Raw genomic sequence first — 19,643 nt, 5'->3', positions numbered from 1 at the left:
CAAAAAAAAAGTGCCGGTGGGCCCCACCTGCAACCACCGGCATAAAAATAGGTACTCGAACTAATGGAGGATTTCTGTTGTAAACCTCATATGTATGCAGAGACTGACCCTCAAATCGTTCATGTTTGCAGCTAGAGCTGATAACTACTAAAGATTCCGTGTTTTTATTTTGTCGTGCTTCCTCACTCATAGGTCCACTCTGGATGTCCTCCCATTCTGTTCGCTCCACCAATGCACTTAATGCCACGTGCTCTGCAACTAGCTGGCCAGCTCCTTTGCTCCGGTGGATTGGGCAGGAACAGGTGGTTCAAAATGGCAGCTGGAAAGTGCACAACAGCAATGGGACTGTGTCGGTCAGCAGCTGGGTCCTACTGAATGTCTCACAGAGTCTGGCAAACGCAACAGTTACATGCAGAGCACAGAGCGGCTGGAAGGAGGCTGCACGTAGTGTGATGGTGAATGAAGGTGAGTGTTGCACACAGCAACCCCTCTTTACAAAAGTTACTTTTTTATGTTCTATTTGTTTATTTATTTTTTGCGAATTTGTAAGGCAAAACCTTCAGCTAAAATCTCAAACCACTTCTCTTTCTGAATGAGCACTCTGAGGTTCGTCTGTAAAACGAGCATTTATTTAGTAAATGCTGGCTGTTGCGCTTTTAATTGAGGTTTAGTTTTTCTTTTAGAAACATTGGGGGTCATTCTGACCCCGGCGGGCGCCGCCCGCCGGGCGGAAACCGCCCAAAGACCGCACCGCGGTCAAATGACCGCAGGGTCATTACAACTTTCCCGCTGGGCCGGCGGGCGATCTCCAAAAGATCACCCGCCGGCCCAGCGGGAAAGCCCCTGCAAAGAGGAAGCCGGCTCCGAATGGAGCCGGCGGATTTGCAGGGGTGCGACGGGTGCAGTGGCACCCGTCGCGATTTTCACTGTCTGCTAAGCAGACAGTGAAAATCTTTGTGGGCCCCCAGGGGCCCCACGACACCCGTTCCCGCCAGCCTCACACCGCCAGGAACAGGCTGGCGGGAAGGGGGTCGGAATCCCCATGGCGGCGCTGCAAGCAGCGCCGCCATGGAGGATTCCCTGGGCCAGGGGAAAACCGTCGGGAAACCGCAGGTTCCCCTTTTCTGACCGCGGCTGTTGGCGGTGCTTCCGTTGGCCTCCACCCTGGCGGTTTGAAACCGCCAGGGTCGGAATGAGGCCCATTGTCTTCGTGGCTGGTAAAATAATACAGAAATGAAGGAAATCAAACTTCAGATGTACTTAAACATCTGAAACTTCCTGTTCCCGCTCAGGTAATCTCATGCGATAGAAGCAAAGCGCCCACACAGAGTCGAGGCGGTGTTGTCCTCAAGCATTGCTGAGGTAACGTTTCCATAAATTAATGATAAGATTCAAAACAGCATTTCAAATAGCAAACAGTTCACAATCCTGGAAGCTCGGAAAAGGATCTCTAGATTAGTAAATTAGAAACCATGAAAGTTTATTAATATATTGTAGTATAAAATAGTGTAAAATATTGTACCGGCCAAATAGAGTACTTAGCTCAACATTGTTACGATGAATGATTGTGCCCGTTTCAAGAAAGTAAAGTGGGGAGGTAGAAGCTTTGTACACCTTACCAGTGCTCTTTGGAACAAGATGCCATGTGCCCTGAAACTATAGCATCATTTTCTTTGCTTTCGTAAACTTCTGAAAATCCTGTTCTTTTAGACAGTTTTGTCATAAATCTTCTCTGTGCATGTCGTTTTCTGGGGAGTTTATTCCAAACGATTGGTTGGAGTCACCGGAAGGCATTTACGTGCTATATAAGCAACTAAACCAAATCATTAAATTAAATATAGAAGGCAAACATATAGATATTCTAAAAATGAATAACAAACCAGTCATACGGAATTAGTAGCATGAGCAAAATCTGAACAATTGTCCAAGTCCAGAATATGCAGGAAATCAATAATAAATCGGGCAGCATCTCTAGAGGCTCTGAAAAGAGACAAGACGGGCTCAACATCATTGGTTCTATAGAAAATGTCATTATTGAAAGCAGTGGACAATGCAGTCAAAAAAAGGTGAGCAGATTTATTAACACATTGTCGCATCAGAATACAGAATTGAGCCTATGTAATGCCACCCTCCTAGCAGTATCTCCCTTACCGAATAATAATGAACTTCATTTTCATTGAATGTCATCGAAAACAACAGTAGAAATCTGGTTACATAAACAATAGCAATCTAATGACTGAATAGGCATACAATGAGCGAGCAGGCAGAGCCTTGAAAGCAACGAAAAGCTTCCTACAGAGTTCTTGAAGAACAGCATATCATCACAAAGCATCAGTGCACATTCTGCTCCTGATTATGGTAAAATCTAAGGTGGGCTCGAGGCCTAAATGGGGCCTACTTCAGCCCAGGCCATGAAAACAGAGCTCTGTATGTATGAAGAATTGTCATTTCAAATGCAACAATTTCATGCCACTTATCATGTATGACTTAAATAAAAATAACATTACCAGTTCTTACTCAGAGCCAAAACCCATTGGAGTTTAACTTTCCAGCAGCAATATTGAACAATCTTTCCAATGAAAACTCAGCCAAGTAAACACAAAACTGGCGCCAATGACAGAAAACTGACCATCATTCACCCTCTTTCTTTGTGCAACAGTAGCTGGTTTGTGTTTGCAGACCATGCTCTCTTGAACGTTTCAGTCCATGCAAAAAACATATATATATTCTCAGGTCGTTCATAGGGAAGATATATATCCAAACAACATCATTTGTATAAGATCAACATTAACTGGGCGTTTATCAACTGCAAGAGAACTATTAAATTAGACATAACTCCATGAAAAAGTCATTTACCTACCATATATATATATATATATATATATCAAAAACGAAGTTGTCCTCATGTGAAAGCGCACTCCCAACAGGTAAATTAAACGGGAAGAAAAAGCAAAGCCAGCAACTCACAGTGAATTTCTTTAAGCTGTTTCATTATTCCAGGCCTTTGGTTATAAAATCATCTCTGGACACGTGTTTCTAGGTCAATCCTTTCTTCAGCAGAGAAAAATATAGAAGTGTTTCACCCTCGTAGGTGCAGCCAGTGCTGGAAGTGTTCCAGGCATTTCTTTCTTGTTGAAAAGACCGGCATGGCTTCCGCTTGTCTAATTGCAGGCACCTGATTAGTCTCTTTAAATACCAGTCCGCCCCAGTGGGCCTCTCAAGTGAGCAGTGCATGCTGGTTATGGTGGTCCTGCAATTTTTTAATTTTGCCCCAAGTGGGTTGCTGGAGCCAAACGAAATAATGAACCCAAATGCAAAACCTATGTAGGCGTGTCCAGAGATGATTTTATAACTAAGGAATAATGAAACAGCTTAAAGAAATTCACTGTGAGTTGCTGGCTTTGCTTTTTCTTCCCGTTTAATTAACCTGTTGGGAGTGCGCTTTCACATGAGGACAACTTCGTTTTTGATATATATATATATATATATATATATATATTCCAGTGGCCTTGTGAGCCTCTAAAGAAAGGTCCTTGGGTCAGAAGACTTACTCCTGATCATCGAGTGGGAATGATGTTCTGGTCGTCGTCCTTAATAGAATTGGAACTTTACATTAGAATATAAAAAATCCTAGTTATACTAAGTCAGGACTGGACATAGGGCTAGACTAGTTTAAAGCTTGATGACCAGCAAAGTAGTTACATCTGGTTTATTACTTAAAAGTAGAGTCAGGATGCTTAAAAGTTGAGTATGATGCTTTTAGGGTGTCTTCCAGTCTCCCACCCAAAACAAAGGTGTTGGAAGCCATGGCCCTTCTTGATGAATGTGTATTAAAAAAGTTTTTCTTATCATTGCGAGATTCCTGCATGACCCTCTTCAACCACCTAGCAGTTGTTGGAGTAACAACTGCTTTATGCAGTTTACAAATGGCAAGAAAGAGTTCTCTCTCCTGGATGGCTGATTTCCTCTGTCATGCTTTTGTATGCCTTGATGGCTTGTATACCTTGATGTATATTACCACACATAACTTTGGAACAGCTTTGCCTACCTGAATACTGCCAAGGAGGATTGTGATGTCACAAATGTAGTGGCTTTTATACACTTATAATATCAAAATGGTGTTGTTTTGTTCCGGTAGTTGATACTTTTTGTCTAGTGTTGGTCTAATAATTCTGCCCAGTAGTTGGCAATTTAATTTGTCCAGTATTGGTCTAATACGTCTGCAAAGTTTCCAAGGAAAAGGAAAAAGTTAATTCTTATTTATGTCCATGTCAGTACACATGACTGGCATATTAACTTGCCAGTTGGGAAGTTCTGATCTGTTAGCTTGTGGATGATGACGGTCACATTATGACTGAATAATACAGAAATAACAAATAGTTTGTTGGATCATGGAAAAGGCATCTTACCACTTCTGCCCATAGTTCTGCTTTTTTTAGAGGCCTCTTTCTCTTCTGCTCTACCGGTATACTGGCAAGGGGTATTTGCGGGTGGGAACTGAAAAACTCAATAGAAATGATCATGCATGGCGATAACAGAATGTGAGCCTTGCAGATAAAAAAAAAAAAAAGGGAGGTGAGGTCAGAACAATTGGTCTAGTTAAAAGCGATGAAATAGGCAATAATGGTGATTCAGAATGTTTCTCACAAGGATTACCACCATATTAAAAAAAATACTAAATACCAGGGGAAAAACTGTGATAGTTGATGTATGGGTGCATCAAACTGTTCAGCGTTATGTTCTAATAAGTGGTATCAACAATCTTAAAAAATACATAAGTCCACAATTGACTACCATTTTCTGAATTTTTGAATGTCTGTTTTGGCCGCCTTGTCCCATTTTGGATTGGGGGGGGGGTATTTAAAGTTTGATGGATTCTGGACATGTGTCAAAATAAGATGGAATCTTATCAACTGTATTTGAAGTGCTAGGCTACATGTTAACTGAAAGAACAAGGTTTAAGATGACTTTACACTAGGCATGGTAAAGAGATCTTATCTAATGTTTAAAACAAAAAAAAAACTCAGTCATTGACTGGAAAAAAACGAAAGGGTAAAGTGACGTTATAGTTAAGTGTTGAGATAACACAAACATATTTAAAATCCAAATCCACTGAAATTCCCCAGTTATAATTTACTGAGCTCACTAAATTGCCCTCTCACCATGCACTACGTATGACATTGTATATTACAATACTCATGACCTTTTGAATGATATCACTGAAAACCTCATCATTGAATGTGACAGTCTGCTTTATGCTTCTCGTATTAGAAGGTACTCATCGAGCTACACCTTAGATTTGCTAAGGTGAGCTCTGTAGTGCAAATGGGTGTAGCCTTTTGCAACATAGAGGAAATAAAGCATGTTTGTGAAACGACCCACACTTTGTAGAAAGTATAGTTTTGTCCTGCTATTCAGGTGCCTTAGAAACATAGGGCCTCATCACGAGTCTGGTGGTCACTTGACGACCAGACTCGCAGATGGCAGTCGGACCGCCACCAGTGCGGCAGTCGGACCGCCACCAATGCGGCGGTCCGAGTGCCATATTTTGACCACGGTGGTCGTGCCGCAGAGGGACCCGCCAGCCCCTGTTGTGGCTTCCCTAATCTGCCAGGGCTGGGCTGCAAACAGCACTGCCCTGATGATTACGACCTCATTCTCTGCCATTCTTTTCATGGCAGTAGCATCGCCATAGAAGGCTGTGGAAAACCAGTGCAGGGGTCCCCCTGGCCACCAACTTCACAGTATTTACTGTCTACTTTGCAGACAGTGAACATTGCGAGGCTGTTGGTGCACCCTCGATTACAAGCCAGAGCAGAAACCGAGGTGTCTCCCTGCTGACCTAGCGGGAAACTCTTAATGGGCCCGGCAGGGAGGTAGCCAGTATGGCCGCAACCTCCCTGTCAGAATTTCAGCGGACGGCCTAAACTGTCCGCCAAACTCGTAATAAGGCCCTTAATGTCTCTGACATTAATGTGATCGTCAATTTCATAAAATGTTCAAAAGAGTCAGTGGTCTGTTTTTACCTTAATGACATTGAAATTTAACTCTGTTTCATATATGTGCATTAACCACTGATAAGGAAAGTATGTCTATACATTTCCTCTTTGAATTTATATAGTAGAGGATATGTGTTGTGTTTTTTTAATTCGTGTTGCCATTGTTGCAGTAGTGTGCATTGTTGCTCATGGAGCTCTTCAGTTGTGGCAGTCTTGCGAAATAGATGGGTTAATGTAGAACATTTGTGGATGTAAATCATCGTTTCCTATAGATCGTGTTAATTGTTCTAGCGCGCTCTCATCTTTCAAATGAGAGAGGTTATTGAAGGGGACTAACGGATTAATGTTTCTAAAAATTAATGGCACATATTTTTCACTTCTGCTTTTGTATTTTTACTCTCATTTTAAAGCTCTCTGATTCTTTTCTTTTTTTTGTTTGTCTTGTAGGTCATCCTCTTTATGTTACAAATGTTGTGTTACTTGCAGCTCTGGCTGTTGCGGTAATATAGTGACATGGTGGTCAAGGAAAATAGAGTAAGTATTGTGAGCAAAGATTGAACTGAAATCATTTTTATGAGCTAAGGAAATGGGATGAAAGAGTACATTTCAGTAAATAAAATAACACTTAAACGTAAACATTCAGAATTAGAACTGGAGTTATGAATTTGAAAGAAAATTTTAAAATAGCTCACAAAAGCTTTAAGCACCAATTGCACTCAGTCATCTGGTTGCCCCCGGGCAAGAGTAAGTTTCAAGGCTGACCATGATGTACTGCAGGTCGGATACAACACCAAGCTCGATATGACCAAAAATGTATCTTCACGTTTAGAAATATTTTTGGAGCAGAAAGTCAGGGCCTGGGTTGCAGGATGTGGTCAAAGCTGTGTTTGACGATGACGAGGAGCCTACGTCAGAGCCTTAGGCCACAGACAACGGGTCCAGTCCTCATCTGTTCTTCCAAAGATCCAGCGATGATCTGAGGAGGATACTCTGGGTGCCACATCTATGCCCACTGGGTGGGGTAGCCCCTGGCCACTCCCTAAAAAATGGGATAAATGTTCCCTTGGGTAACCCTACCTACTTTTGCAGCACTTCCCATGTGTGTTACTGTAAAACAACCCCACAGTGCCGCGCTCTCCCTAAAACCAATATGTCAGAACCTTTATTCCTCAATGCAGAGCTACTTTGCTCATCCAATTGGTGTGGCCCGGGAAATGAGTAACCCCTCCTCTGTTGTCACTCAAAACTGGTTCTGGTAGGCAGCTCCTCTCCCACTGAGCCTGGTGCTTGACTGGCTCCGCGAACAATGAAAGCGGCAGGCCCAGGTGTTAGCCATATCTGTCTGTGACATTGTATGTCCTGTTGAAGTAAATTAATGTCGGGCACAGTGCAGATTGTCAACCTGACAGAAAAACTGAGCAGGTCCCCACACCCAAGTTCTTTGTCTCCGTTAGCAGGGGTAAAGTGCACAGAGTTCTACAGGCAGCAAAAATAGGCTTTAGCAAAAGGCAAAACAAAATCAGGATGACCCTGTAGGAAACCTTTCCAACATCCCTTCCCTCCCCCTGCAGGTTTTTTTCACATTTTTATGTAGCTCAAACTCAGCTTACAGGAATTGGACCACTTTAACATGAGCACCATATTACATTAAACAAGGTCAGATTCAGTTATCTGTTTTCCATCTTTATATATATGTTCGGTGGCATGTGTAGCTGCAGATACACATGCTGTGCACAGTCCGCCGTCTGGTGTTGGGCTCGGAGTGTTACAAGTTGTTTTTCTTAGAAGAAGTCTTTTCGAGTCACGAGACGAGGGACTCCTCCCACTTCGGTTCCATTGCGCATGGGCGTCGACTCCATCTTAGATTGTTTTTTTTCCGACATCGGGTTCGGACGTGTTCCTTTTCGCTCCGTGTTTCGGGTCGGAAAGTTAGTTAGAATCTCGGATAAATTTGTCGGTATTGTTGCGTTCGGTATCGGGTTAGTTAGAACGAATCGACACCGAATCTTGAAGAGCTCCGGTAGCCCTTCGGGGTAATTTCAATCCCCCGTCGGGGCCTGGTCGGCCCGACCGCGTGCGACTTCAAGACTGATGGAACGGACCCCGTTCCGATTCTGTCCTAAATGCCATAATAAATATCCCTATACAGATCAACATTTGGTCTGTAACTTGTGCCTGTCCCCCGAGCACAAGGAGGATACCTGCGAAGCCTGTCGCACGTTTCGGTCGAGGAAGACGCTCAGAGACCGAAGAGCCAGGAGATTGCAAATGGCGTCCACGCCGACAGGACAACAGCAAATCGAGGACGAGGAAGAAGCGTTCTCCATCCACGAGTCGGATTCGGGGGAATCCGACGCCGAAGACATACCAACCGTGAGTAAGACGTCGAAAATTAAAACTCACGAACAAACCACAAAAGCCCAGGGGACGCCACTGCCAACAGGCCATGGCTTAACCCAAAAATTAGGTGACCGAGCCAAGGCACCGGAAAAGGGCATGCTGGTGTCGAAGTCATCCGACTCCGGTCGTGATACCGCCACACAGCAACCTCGGAGCCGAGAGACCGGCTCCGAGAAACTTCGGCGCAGAGACAGCGGCACCGAAGACGTTCGGCACCGAGATACCACGCCGAAAACCGAAGTGGGAGGAGTCCCTCGGTCTCGTGACTCAAAAAGACTTCTCCTAAGAAAAACAACTTGTAACACTCCGAGCCCAACACCAGACGGCGGACTGTGCACAGCATGTGAATCTGCAGCGACTAATGCCACGAACAGATGTACACTGGGTAAGTGACGTTTTCCATATATATATTCGATGGCATGTGTAGCTGCAGATACACATGCTGTGCACTGTTCCTGCCATCTAGTGTTTGGGCTCGGAGTGTTACAAGTTGTTTTTCTTTGAAGAAGTCTTTTTGAGTCAAGGGACCGAGTGACTCCTCCCTTTCGGCTCCATTGCGCATGGACATCGACTCCATCTTGTTTTCTTTCCGCCATCGGGTTCAGACGTGTTCCTCTTCGCTCCGTTGTTCGAATCGGAAAAGTACTATAATTCCTTGAAAAGCGTTGGTATTGTTTGCGATCGGGAAGCATCTTCCATCGACACCGACGTGACACAGCTTCAGTGGCCCTTCGGGGCTTCCGCGCCCAGCCGAGGCCTGGTCGGCCCGACCACTCACACGCCATTGAAGCCTAATGGACCGGACCCCTTTCTGTTTCTGCCCGAAGTGCCACGCTAAGTATCCCTATACAGACCAGCATCGGGTCTGTAATCTGTGCCTGTCACCGGAGCACAGAGAAGATAATTGCGAGCCCTGCAAGTCCTTTCGATCAAAGAAGACCTTGAGGGATCGGAGGGCGAGGCGGATGCACATGGCATCGAAAACTTCGGAACACCTCGACGTCGAAGAGGAGGAGATGGCTATCTCCATTCAGGGATCGGACTCGGACGGAGACCAACCACCTACAGCAGGCCAACAAGTGAGTACGTCTGCCCCGAGCCAACCCCACAGTCAGCCTAAGAAACATAAGGCTTCGGGGACGACACTGCCTGAAGGCCATGGCTTGACCCATAAAAAACAAAGCAGTGACCAAGCAATACCTTCGGCACTGAAAAAGGCCAAAATCATGCCAAAGTCTTCCGACTTCAGCCGAGAGCCCGGTGTCGAAAAACCTCGACACCGACTTGTCGAGTCGACTAAACCTGGAAAGAGCCTTTCGGAGCTGAGACCTTCCATCAGCATGGGCATTTCGGTGCTGAGAAAACCGGCTTCGGAGCCGAAAAAGACATTGTACACATAAGAACATGGGCTCTTTAAGCAGCTAAAAGAGAGGCACAGATTTGAGGAGGAGCTTCAAATTGGAGAGTTTGATCAAACGCAGGCACGGATACAGATCCATAAGGATACTGGGAAGATCCAAACTGCCCCTCCTCTCAAATTCAAGAGAAAGCTGGCTTTCCAGGAACAATCAGAGACTGATCAGCCAAGAGCTAAAGTGGCCTGGGAAAAATCGTCAACTCGCCATTTTTCGCCAGAACTTTCTCTCCCACATTCGCCACAAAGGACAGGGCCACCTATTGCCACGCCCACTGCACAGACACCCACACACACTGTGCAGTCGCAAGATGATGTAGACCCCTGGGACCTCTACAATCCCCCTGTCTCGGACAATAGCCCTGAGTGCTACCCTTCAAAACAGTCTCCACCGGAGGATAGCACCTCATACACCCAGGTCTTGGCCAGAGCTGCTGCATTCCATAATGTTAGCATGCATTCAGAGCCATTGGAGGATGACTTCCTCTTTAATACCCTGGCCTCCACGCATGCCTCCGACCAAAGCCTGCCTATGCTCCCAGGCATGCTTAAACATGCTCCGCAAGTTTTTCAAGAGCCTGTGAAGGGGAGAGCCATCACACCGCGGGTGGAGAAGAAGTACAAGCCACCCCCGTCGGACCCAGTGTTCATCACACAACAGCTGCCTCCGGACTCTGTAGTGGTTGGTGCTGCAAGGAAAAGAGGCAACTCACAATCATCAGGAGATGCACCACCTCCAGATTAAGAGTCGGAAATTTGATGCAGCAGGAAAGAGAGTGGCGTCACAAGCTGCCAACCAGTGGCGTATTGCAAATTGTCATGCCCTCCTCGCACGTTATGACCGAGCTCATTGGGACAAGATGAGTGATATCATCCAGCATCTCCCCAAGGAATATCAAAAACGGGCTCAACAGGTGGTACAGGAAGGGAAGGCGATATCGAGCAATCAAATTCGTTCGGCATTGGATTCCGCAGACACTGCTGCAAGAACGATGAACACGGCAGTCACAATTAGATGGCACGCTTGGCTAAGGTCCTCAGGGTTCAAACCTGAGATACAGCAGGCAGTACTGAACATGCCATTTAATCAGCAACAACTGTTTGGCCACAATTGGACATAGCCATCGAAAAGATGAAGAAAGATACTGACACGGCCAAAGCCATGGGCGCGCTCTACTTGTCCCAATATAGAGGGACATTCAGGAAACCGTAATATAGGGGAGGTTTTGCGGGTCCTTCAGGGGACAATTCCTAAGGTCAAGGGGAAAGTTTCAGCCCACTAAGCAGGCCACTAATGACAAACAGTGACTTGCCTGTCACCCTTCCACAACACACATCACCAGTGGGGGGAAGATTAACACTTTACCACAAACATTGGTCAGACATAATCATGGCCACATGGGTCCTATCAATTATCCAACATGGTTATTGTATAGAATTCACACATTTTCCTCTAGATATTCCCCCAAGAGCGAACAAACTGTTGCTGCAACATCTAGACATGTTACAAATAGAAGTGCAAGCACTATTAACAAAACAAGCCATAGAACTAGTATCTCACCAACAAAAGGGAACGGGTTTATTCCCTATATTTCCATATTCCCAAAAAAGGACAAAATGCTAAGACCAATTTTAGATCTCAGGACTCTAAACCTATTCATCAAATCAGAACACTTCCACATGGTCCCACTACAAGATGTAGTCCCCTTACGAAAACACGGAGAATGCGTATCAACACTGGATCTAAAAGATGCGTATTTCCATATACCCATCCAACCATCTCACAGAAAATACCTCAGATTTGTAATACAGGGGAAGCATTACCAATTCAAGGTATTGCCCTTCGTGATAACCGCAGCACCCACAGTATTGACAAAATGCCTTGCTGTAGTAGCGGCCCATATAAGGAGACCTCACATGCACGTATTCCCATATCTCAACGATTGGATAATAAAAGCCAACTCTCAACAACGGTGTCAAAATCACACACAGTATGTAATAGATACCCTACACAGACTAGGGTTCTCTATAAATTACCAAAAATCTCACTTACAACCATCCCAACTACAACAATACTTAGGAGCAACACTCGACACTCAAAAAGCGATTGCCACTCCAAGCCCACAAAGAGTACAATCATTCCAAACCATGGTATCAAACATACAACCAAATCAGCACTACACAGTCAGATTTGTCTTGAAACTCCTAGGCATGATGGCATCATGCATCGCAATTGTCCCAAACGTGTGGCTACACATGCGGCACTTACAGCAGTGCCTTGCAAAACAATGGACGCAGACACAGAGTCAACTCAAAGATCTGGTGTTAATAGACCGCCAAACACACTATTCGCTTCAATGGTGGAACCCTGTAAATTTAAACAAAGGGCGGCCTTTTCAAGACCCTGTGCCTCACGCCATTCTCACAACAGATGCATCAATGATTGGGTGGGGAGCACACCTCAACAATCATAATATACAAGGGCAATGGGACAGTCAACGAAGACAACTACACATAAATCACTTAGAACTGCTAGCAGTCTTCCTAGCACTAAAAGCATTTCAACCTCTTCTAGTTCACAAACACATTCTTGTCAAAACAGACAATATGACAACAATGTACTACCTAAACAAATAGGGGGGAACACACTCATCACAACTATGCCTCCTAGCACAAAAGATTTGGCATTGGGCAATTCACAACAACATTCTCCTAATAGCGCAATATATTCCAGGCATTCACAATCAATTAGCGGACAATCTCAGTCGAGATCACCAGCAAACTCACGAGTGGGAAATACATCCCCAGATACTATAAGAATACTTTCACCAGTGGGGGACACCAGACCTAGATCTGTTCGCAACAAAACAAAAGGCAAAATGCCAAAACTTTGCGTCCAGGTACCCACACCCTCAGTCCAAGGGCAATGCTCCATGGATCAATTGGTCAGGGATATTTGCTTACGCTTTTCCCCCTCTCCCACTCATTCCTTTCCTAGTCAACAAACTGAGTCAGAACAAATTCAAACTAATACTCCTAGCACCCACGTGGGCATGCCAACTGTGGTACACCACACTGTTGGACCTCTCGGTAGTACCTCACATCAAACTCCCAAACAGACCGCATCTGTTAACACAACACAAACAACAGATCAGACACCTCAATCCAGCAACGCTCAACCTAGCAATCTGGCTCCTGAAGTCTTAGTTTGGCTATCTAAATCTTCCAAATGAGTGTATGAAAGTCATTAAACAGGCAAGAAAACCTACCACAAGGCATTGCTATGCTAATAAATGGAAAAGGTTTGTTTTCTACTGCCAAGCAAACAAAGTCACACCGTTAGTTTTCTCCATACAAAACATTGTGGGTTATTTACTACACCTACAAAAAGCAAATCTCGCTTTTTCTTCCATCAAAATTCATCTCACTGCAATCTCTGCTTACTTGCAAATTAAACACACAAAATCACTATTTAGAATACCAGTTATTAAAGCCTTCATGGAAGGACTAAAGTGTATCATACCGCCAAGAACACCACCGGTACCCTCATGGAATCTTAATATTGTACTTACACGACTCAGGGGCCCACCCTTTGAACCCATGCATTCTTGTCAAGTCCAATCCTTAACTTGGAAAGTAGTATTTCTAGTGGCTATCACCTCACTACGAAGAGTTAGGGAAATACAGGCTTTCACTATTGAGGAACCCGTTATACAAGTACACAAACCTAAAGTGGTTCTCCGCACTAATCCAAAATTTCTACCAAAGGTAATTTCACCGTTCCATTTAAACCAAACAGTGGAACTTCCAGTCTTCTTCCCACAGCCAGACTCAGTAGCAGAAAGAGCACTGCATACGTTAGACATTAAAAGAGCTTTAATGTACTATATAAACAGCACAAAACCATTTCGGAAAACTAAACAATTGTTTGTCGCATTCCAAAAACCCCATGCTGATAACCCTATATCCAAACAAGGTATAGCCAAATGGATAGTTAAATGCATACAGACTTGTTACTTAAAAGCTAAAAGAGAACTACTCATTACACCAAAGGCACATTCCACTAGGAAGAAAGGGGCAACAATGGCCTTTCTAGGTAACATACCAATGACAGAGATTTGTAAGGCGGCCACTTGGTCAACACCTCAAACATTTACCAAACACTACTGTGTAGATATGTTAGCAACACACCAAGCCACAGTAGGACTGGCTGTATTAAGAACATTATTTCAAACAACTTCAACTCCTACAGGCTGACCACCGCTTTTGGGAGGATTACTGCTTTGTAGTCTATGCACAGCATGTGTTTCTGCAGCTACACATGCCATTGAACCGAAAATGTCACTTACCCAGTGTACATCAGTTCGTGGCATGTTCCGCTGCAGAGGAGCCTGTAGCCGTTTGAGTTGCAATTAGAAAACTGTATATATGTAAATAAACATTCCTTTAGACTAAACTAAACTATGTACATACAAATCTATTCCATTGCATGGATATCTTTACTGTTCTCATTCTACCACTCCTACCTCACCCTATGCGGGAAAACAATCTAAGATAGAGTCGATGCCCATGCGTAATGGTGCCGAAAGGGAGGGAGGAGTCACTCGGTCCCATGACTCATATATAGAGAGAGCTGTGAAGCACATTTTACAATTGCTGTTTATAATCATGCTATTTAGAAGCAAACACCTAAGTTCATACAAACTCCAGTAGTTTGTGATCTGGAGTCAATCAGTGATGCTTGTTAAAGGCTTTGATCTACCTTCTTGCACGCCCCTTGTTAGTTGTCTGTGGTGAGGTAGCTTTAGTGTATGGCCTTTGTCGGCTTTAAATTGTATTTGAGCAGCCTGCTTTCTTTCTCACTATTCCAATGAATACATCCATATGCTTTCAAGCATTCCTCATTTCCTGGCATTTGAAGCACAAGGGTTTACCCTTTGTTTCTTAAAGGGACAGATAGTACCATCGCAACCAAAAACGTGTTCAAACGCAGTACCATTGGCGCTAACTTGCTCACTGACGTTAGTTCCTGTTTTTCTAAGCCTCATTATGTTCCTTTTGGATCGGCAAATGTCCTTGGAGGAGTAAAAATGCATTGGAAAGAACACTGGACTCTTCCTTGACATTGGGAAAGCACACAGTTCCTTGGAAACGGAGAACGGAATTCCCTGATCTTTTGATCAACACAGGTCATGTCTAGGCCTCCAGGCTAGCTGCACCGGATCGTTTCATGTTAGCCCAGCAACACTCTGGATTACGTCACTGGGAAAAGTGGTGTGTTTTGATGGGGATAGTTCCTGATTGCTTGGCTGCCACTCATTTTACCGATTTCAGCCCTGGGTTCTAAGGCAAAGCTGAAACTGACCAAGGCTCTAACTGCCCCTTCATTTGGGGCTTCCCTCAGCATCATCCCCAAAGCTGATGATGTTGCCCACAGAGCTGGGTCTGGCATCGACCAGTGAGCTGTTAGACCTGACAGCTTAGGGTGTTCATCCCCCAACTTTTTGCCTGCTTCCCTCAACTTTTCTGACCCTGTTTTTGCTGGTTTTTGGACTCTGTGCACTTTACCACTGCTAACCAGTGCTAAAGTGCATATGATCTCTCCCTTAAACATGGTAACATTGGTTCATCCCAAGTTGGCATATTTGATTTATTTCTAAGTCCCTAGTCAAGTGCACTACATGTGCCCAGGGTCTGTAAATTAAATAACACTAGTGGGCCTGCAGCACCCACATAAGTAGCCCATTAACCATGTCTCAGGCCTGCCATTGCAAGGCCTGTTTGTGCAGTTTCACTGCCTCTACGACTTGCCATTTAAAAGTGTTTGCCAAGCCTCAAACTCCCCTTTTTCTACATATGTCACCTCTAAGGTAGGTCCTAGGTGCTATGTAGGTAAAAGGCAGGGCATGCACATATGTGTTTTAAATGTCCTGGTATTGAAAAACTTCTAAATTGTTTTTCCACTACTGTGAGGCCTGCTCCTGTACTAGTACTAGAGACTAGAGACTAGTACTAGGACTGCCCTCAGATACTTTTTGAGTGGTAGATTCTGATCTGAAAGGGGTATCCAGGTCATATTTAGTATGGCCAGAATGGTAATAGAAAATCCTGCTTATTGGTGAGGTTGGATATAATACTATTTTAGAAATGACACTTTTAGAAAGTGAGCATTTCTTTGCACTTTAAACCATCTATGCCTTACAGCCTGTTTCCAGGCATTGTCTGGTCTGTGCTGGTTGACAGCTCCCTTATTTATTTGACCCAGACAAGCACCAATACAGGACACTCAGTCCTGCATGCAGTCTGCATACTGAATGGGTCTGCCTGGTCCGAAAGGGAGGAGGGTTTGATACTTACATTTCAAAGGCCAGTGGCCTGCCTTCATGCAATGGACTGATAACCCCCCACTGGGACCCTGGCAGACAGGGCTGGGCTTAAAGTGGAGAACTTGTGCACTTTAAAACCACACTTTGAAGTCTCCCCCATTTCAAAGGCATTTTTGGGTATATAAATTGGGTCTCTGACCCCACCAACTCAGACACTTCTGGACCTGCACCTGAGCTCTGTTGGAAGACCTGCCTGGGTGCCCAAAGGACTCTCTGAACTGCTCCGATGCAAAGTACTGCTGCCCTGGTGTTGCCCTGAAGCCCTGCTGGCCTCTGACTGTGCTGGAAGGACTCTGCCTTCCCCTCAAAAAGTGCTCTCCAAGGGCTTGGATTGAGGTTCCCTCTTGTTCCGAAGTCTCGGGGACAGCAAAGACTTCAACTCCAGAGGTGCTGCAGATTGCTCCCGCTCCGTGGACATCACTACACACAATGACTGCGGCCTGCAACCCAAGTCCGATGTTGCCACGACTCCGCTGACGTCACTCATGGTCATCCGGACACATCACATCATGACAGACCGGAACCAGCGACCCCGCCAGGTCACAAGGAATCAACGCATCACAGATCACGACACATCATCTCCCCCTGCATCCGGACAGAACCAAAGCCTCACCACCCACTTCGGAGCGCTGAACCGATGCCTCTTTCCTCAGAAGCCGTAAAAGACTGACTCCACACCAACTCCATTGACGCCTCTTTCTGACTCCATGCGTCGTCCTTGTTCTTCGTTTTCAAAGGGTACTGTACCTAGGGGTCCGTGTGACTCCGTGACCAGCATAGGTGGTGCCTGATTGTTTGGGTGTTAGCCCCAGTACTAGCCATTGTGTTTTCTAGGCGCTTTAGTTGGATTCAGTCTTTAAAAAGTAATAACTTTGCTTGTGTGCATTAGATGTTAATTTTTTCAGCAGTATTTTATTCAGATAAATTTCCCCTAATTTTCTAAACCTTTGTGTTGTCTTTTTGTGGTGTTTTCACTGTGTTATTGTGTAAAGTTCTTCACAAATACTTTACACATTGCCTTCTAAGTTAAGCCTGATGGCTCAGTGCCAAGGTATGAGAGGGTGGGCACAGGATAATTTGGATTGTGTTATCACTTACCCTGGCTAGGATTGCGGTCTATAATTGGACAAGGGTGTATAACTCTGCCAACTAGAAACCCCATTTCTAACAATAGCAGTAAGTATAGTGTGTGGCAAAGGAAAAGGTCAGGGCTAACTTCAGCGATGAATCACTATGTAAACGTCTCCCCAGTTCCTGGGAAGAACTGGGTAGAGATTTATATAGTGCTTCATAGTCCTTCTAAGAAGAGATTTTTGGTTCAAATGCAGATGCTTTACCTTTGGAGGATAAGGGTTATGGATGAACGGAACATGAGTACTCAGAAGCTGTTCACCTCCTGCCTTCTTATAATATTGGTACCTGCCTTGATTTGAATTCACAAAATTGCAGTGGTCTAGACTTTGCCTGTCTCTCTGGCCCTGCCTCAGGGTAGGTCTTATTGTTCATAACGTTTGAATGTGGTTGGAGGTCTTTGAACAGACTTTACCAACTGTGAAACTGAAGTCAAACATTCTGATGGACATTTTGCAACCCTCCAAAGTTTCTGCAAAGCCCTTGCTTCCTTTTAAGAATGTGGCTCTAGGCTCAGATGCTCCCTAAGAGAACCCTTTTTCAAGTCAGCAGTCTATATGCTGATTGCTACTGGCCCTCAGATTTTATTCTCCCACCCATCACTGGTGGTTTAGACTTTCTTCTCTGTATTCTCTGCTGCCACTAAAGCCCTCTGAATTCTCCCACATCCCCTCCCCATTTCCACCACCATCCTGTGGTTGGGTGGGGTGAGGGTCTCATTTCTGACAAACTGGGATGCAATCATTTCGGACTGCTGGTCATCCAGGTGATCTCTCAGGGCTACGTTCTTCCCTTGCTATGCTCTTTGCCAGACCATGCCTCAATCAAGGAGACAGAGACCTGAGCCTTATGTTGAAAGAGAGGCCATAGTAGTGGTCCATGCAGAAGACAAAGGCACTGGATTTTTTCTATTTACTTCCTGATCCCTAAGAAGAATGGAGACCTGAGACCTGTTCTCTGTCTCTACCTTTACCTTATGAAATTGATAATCTGACAAGCGAGGCTCAAGATGCTGTCCCTGAACCAAGCCCTGTTGGCTTTGGGAAATTTGATGTTGTCTGTTGTTTTGCCAGACACCAGTTTTCATTCCCAAAATCTCCTGCCCCGCAGATATTACTTGATGTTCACAGTGGGGCCCCGACATCAGTTTGTGGTCCTTCCACTCGGACTAGTTTTGGCCACGTCTACCTCTATGAAGGTGCCTGTGGTCATAGCAACTTCACTGCAGAGATCAGGAGTCTGTGTATTTTGGCACTTGAACAACTGACTAGTGAAGACAGAGTCCCTTAGGCTGGTTCAGCAACTTTTGGTGGCTACTATTCTTCACCTTTTAGAATATTCTCTGGCTCCTAGACTGGATCCAGATTGTCAACAGTAATGTCTCCCGTACATCTGCAGGTGGCAATATCTGATTCCACAACAACCTTGTACCATCATGGGAGTGAATTTAAAGAGCAGCATATAGGTGCCACTTTTGTGCTCTAAGTTCCTTTATTTTGGCTTTTATTTTGCACCCTTTAACGAAGATCAGAATTGCCACTCCCAGCTTCAGTTGTACCTACATGTATCGCCATAAGCACAAAAAAGCCCAGTGGGATTTGTCTGCTCGTCATTCGAGAACAGGCAACAAGCTAGCATTTCACATTCCAAGGCCCAACTTCCCATTTGTCTTCTGACACCAAGCCTATTCTGTGGCTGGTCTAGGCATGCACAGTGACCTTTGGCTACCATCAGTAGTGCAGAATATGGGAGGCTATGAAGATGCTATGCTGCAGGATCTTCAAGTTGATACTGTCACCTGCTGGAATACCTTGTTGCCCCACAGAAGCCACCTGACACTTCTGCTGGTGAATCCAGCCCTTGTGCTGACTAGCTCTATTGGGACCTTCCCAGTTCCTTTCAGTACTGGCCCTCAGTTCCACTCTGGCTCTGAGGTCACACCAGTCCTGACTGCACCGGTGCCAACTTAGACTAAGTCAGCACCCATTCCTGCCCCAAAGACGATATAATACCAAGGGCTGACTACTGTCCACATTTGACCTTTGTCATGCTATGAAATCACCAAATACAGCCTCAAACTATGATTGATACAGAGCCTCTCCCTTTACCCCAGTACAATAGGAGGGTAGAGGCCATTTTCAGTTCTGATTCAGACACTGTTCAAGGGCTTCAGAACATAGCTCGCAATGATGAACAGGAGATGAACAACTTGATCCACCTGTCTATACGAATGCTAGATTATACATGGACTTACAAAATACTAAGGAGTTTGACAATTTTCTTGAAACTGAATTAGAAGGTCCTCCAGATCTA

The 19,643-nt window shown here is 44.8% G+C and overlaps 1 protein-coding gene across 4 annotated transcripts in view; it reads left to right on the top strand.

Moving 5' to 3' along the window:
* LOC138248762 (OX-2 membrane glycoprotein-like) overlaps positions 1 to 19,643 on the top strand; it is a 123,844-nt gene that overhangs the window by 89,960 nt on the left and 14,241 nt on the right. For all 4 annotated transcript variants that reach the window (XM_069202635.1, XM_069202637.1, XM_069202638.1 and 1 more), the window contains 2 exons: positions 193 to 465; positions 6,447 to 6,533. In XM_069202635.1, the coding sequence (XP_069058736.1) occupies positions 193 to 465; positions 6,447 to 6,508 (335 nt within the window). In that variant the 3' untranslated portion in view covers positions 6,509 to 6,533. The remainder of the gene's footprint in view (positions 1 to 192; positions 466 to 6,446; positions 6,534 to 19,643) is intronic.

This window comes from Pleurodeles waltl, chromosome 8 (genome assembly GCF_031143425.1).
Source record: "Pleurodeles waltl isolate 20211129_DDA chromosome 8, aPleWal1.hap1.20221129, whole genome shotgun sequence".
Classification (NCBI taxonomy): domain Eukaryota; kingdom Metazoa; phylum Chordata; class Amphibia; order Caudata; family Salamandridae; genus Pleurodeles; species Pleurodeles waltl.
The sequence above is the reverse complement of the archived record's forward strand: the minus strand, read 5'-3'. Positions and strand labels throughout refer to the sequence as shown.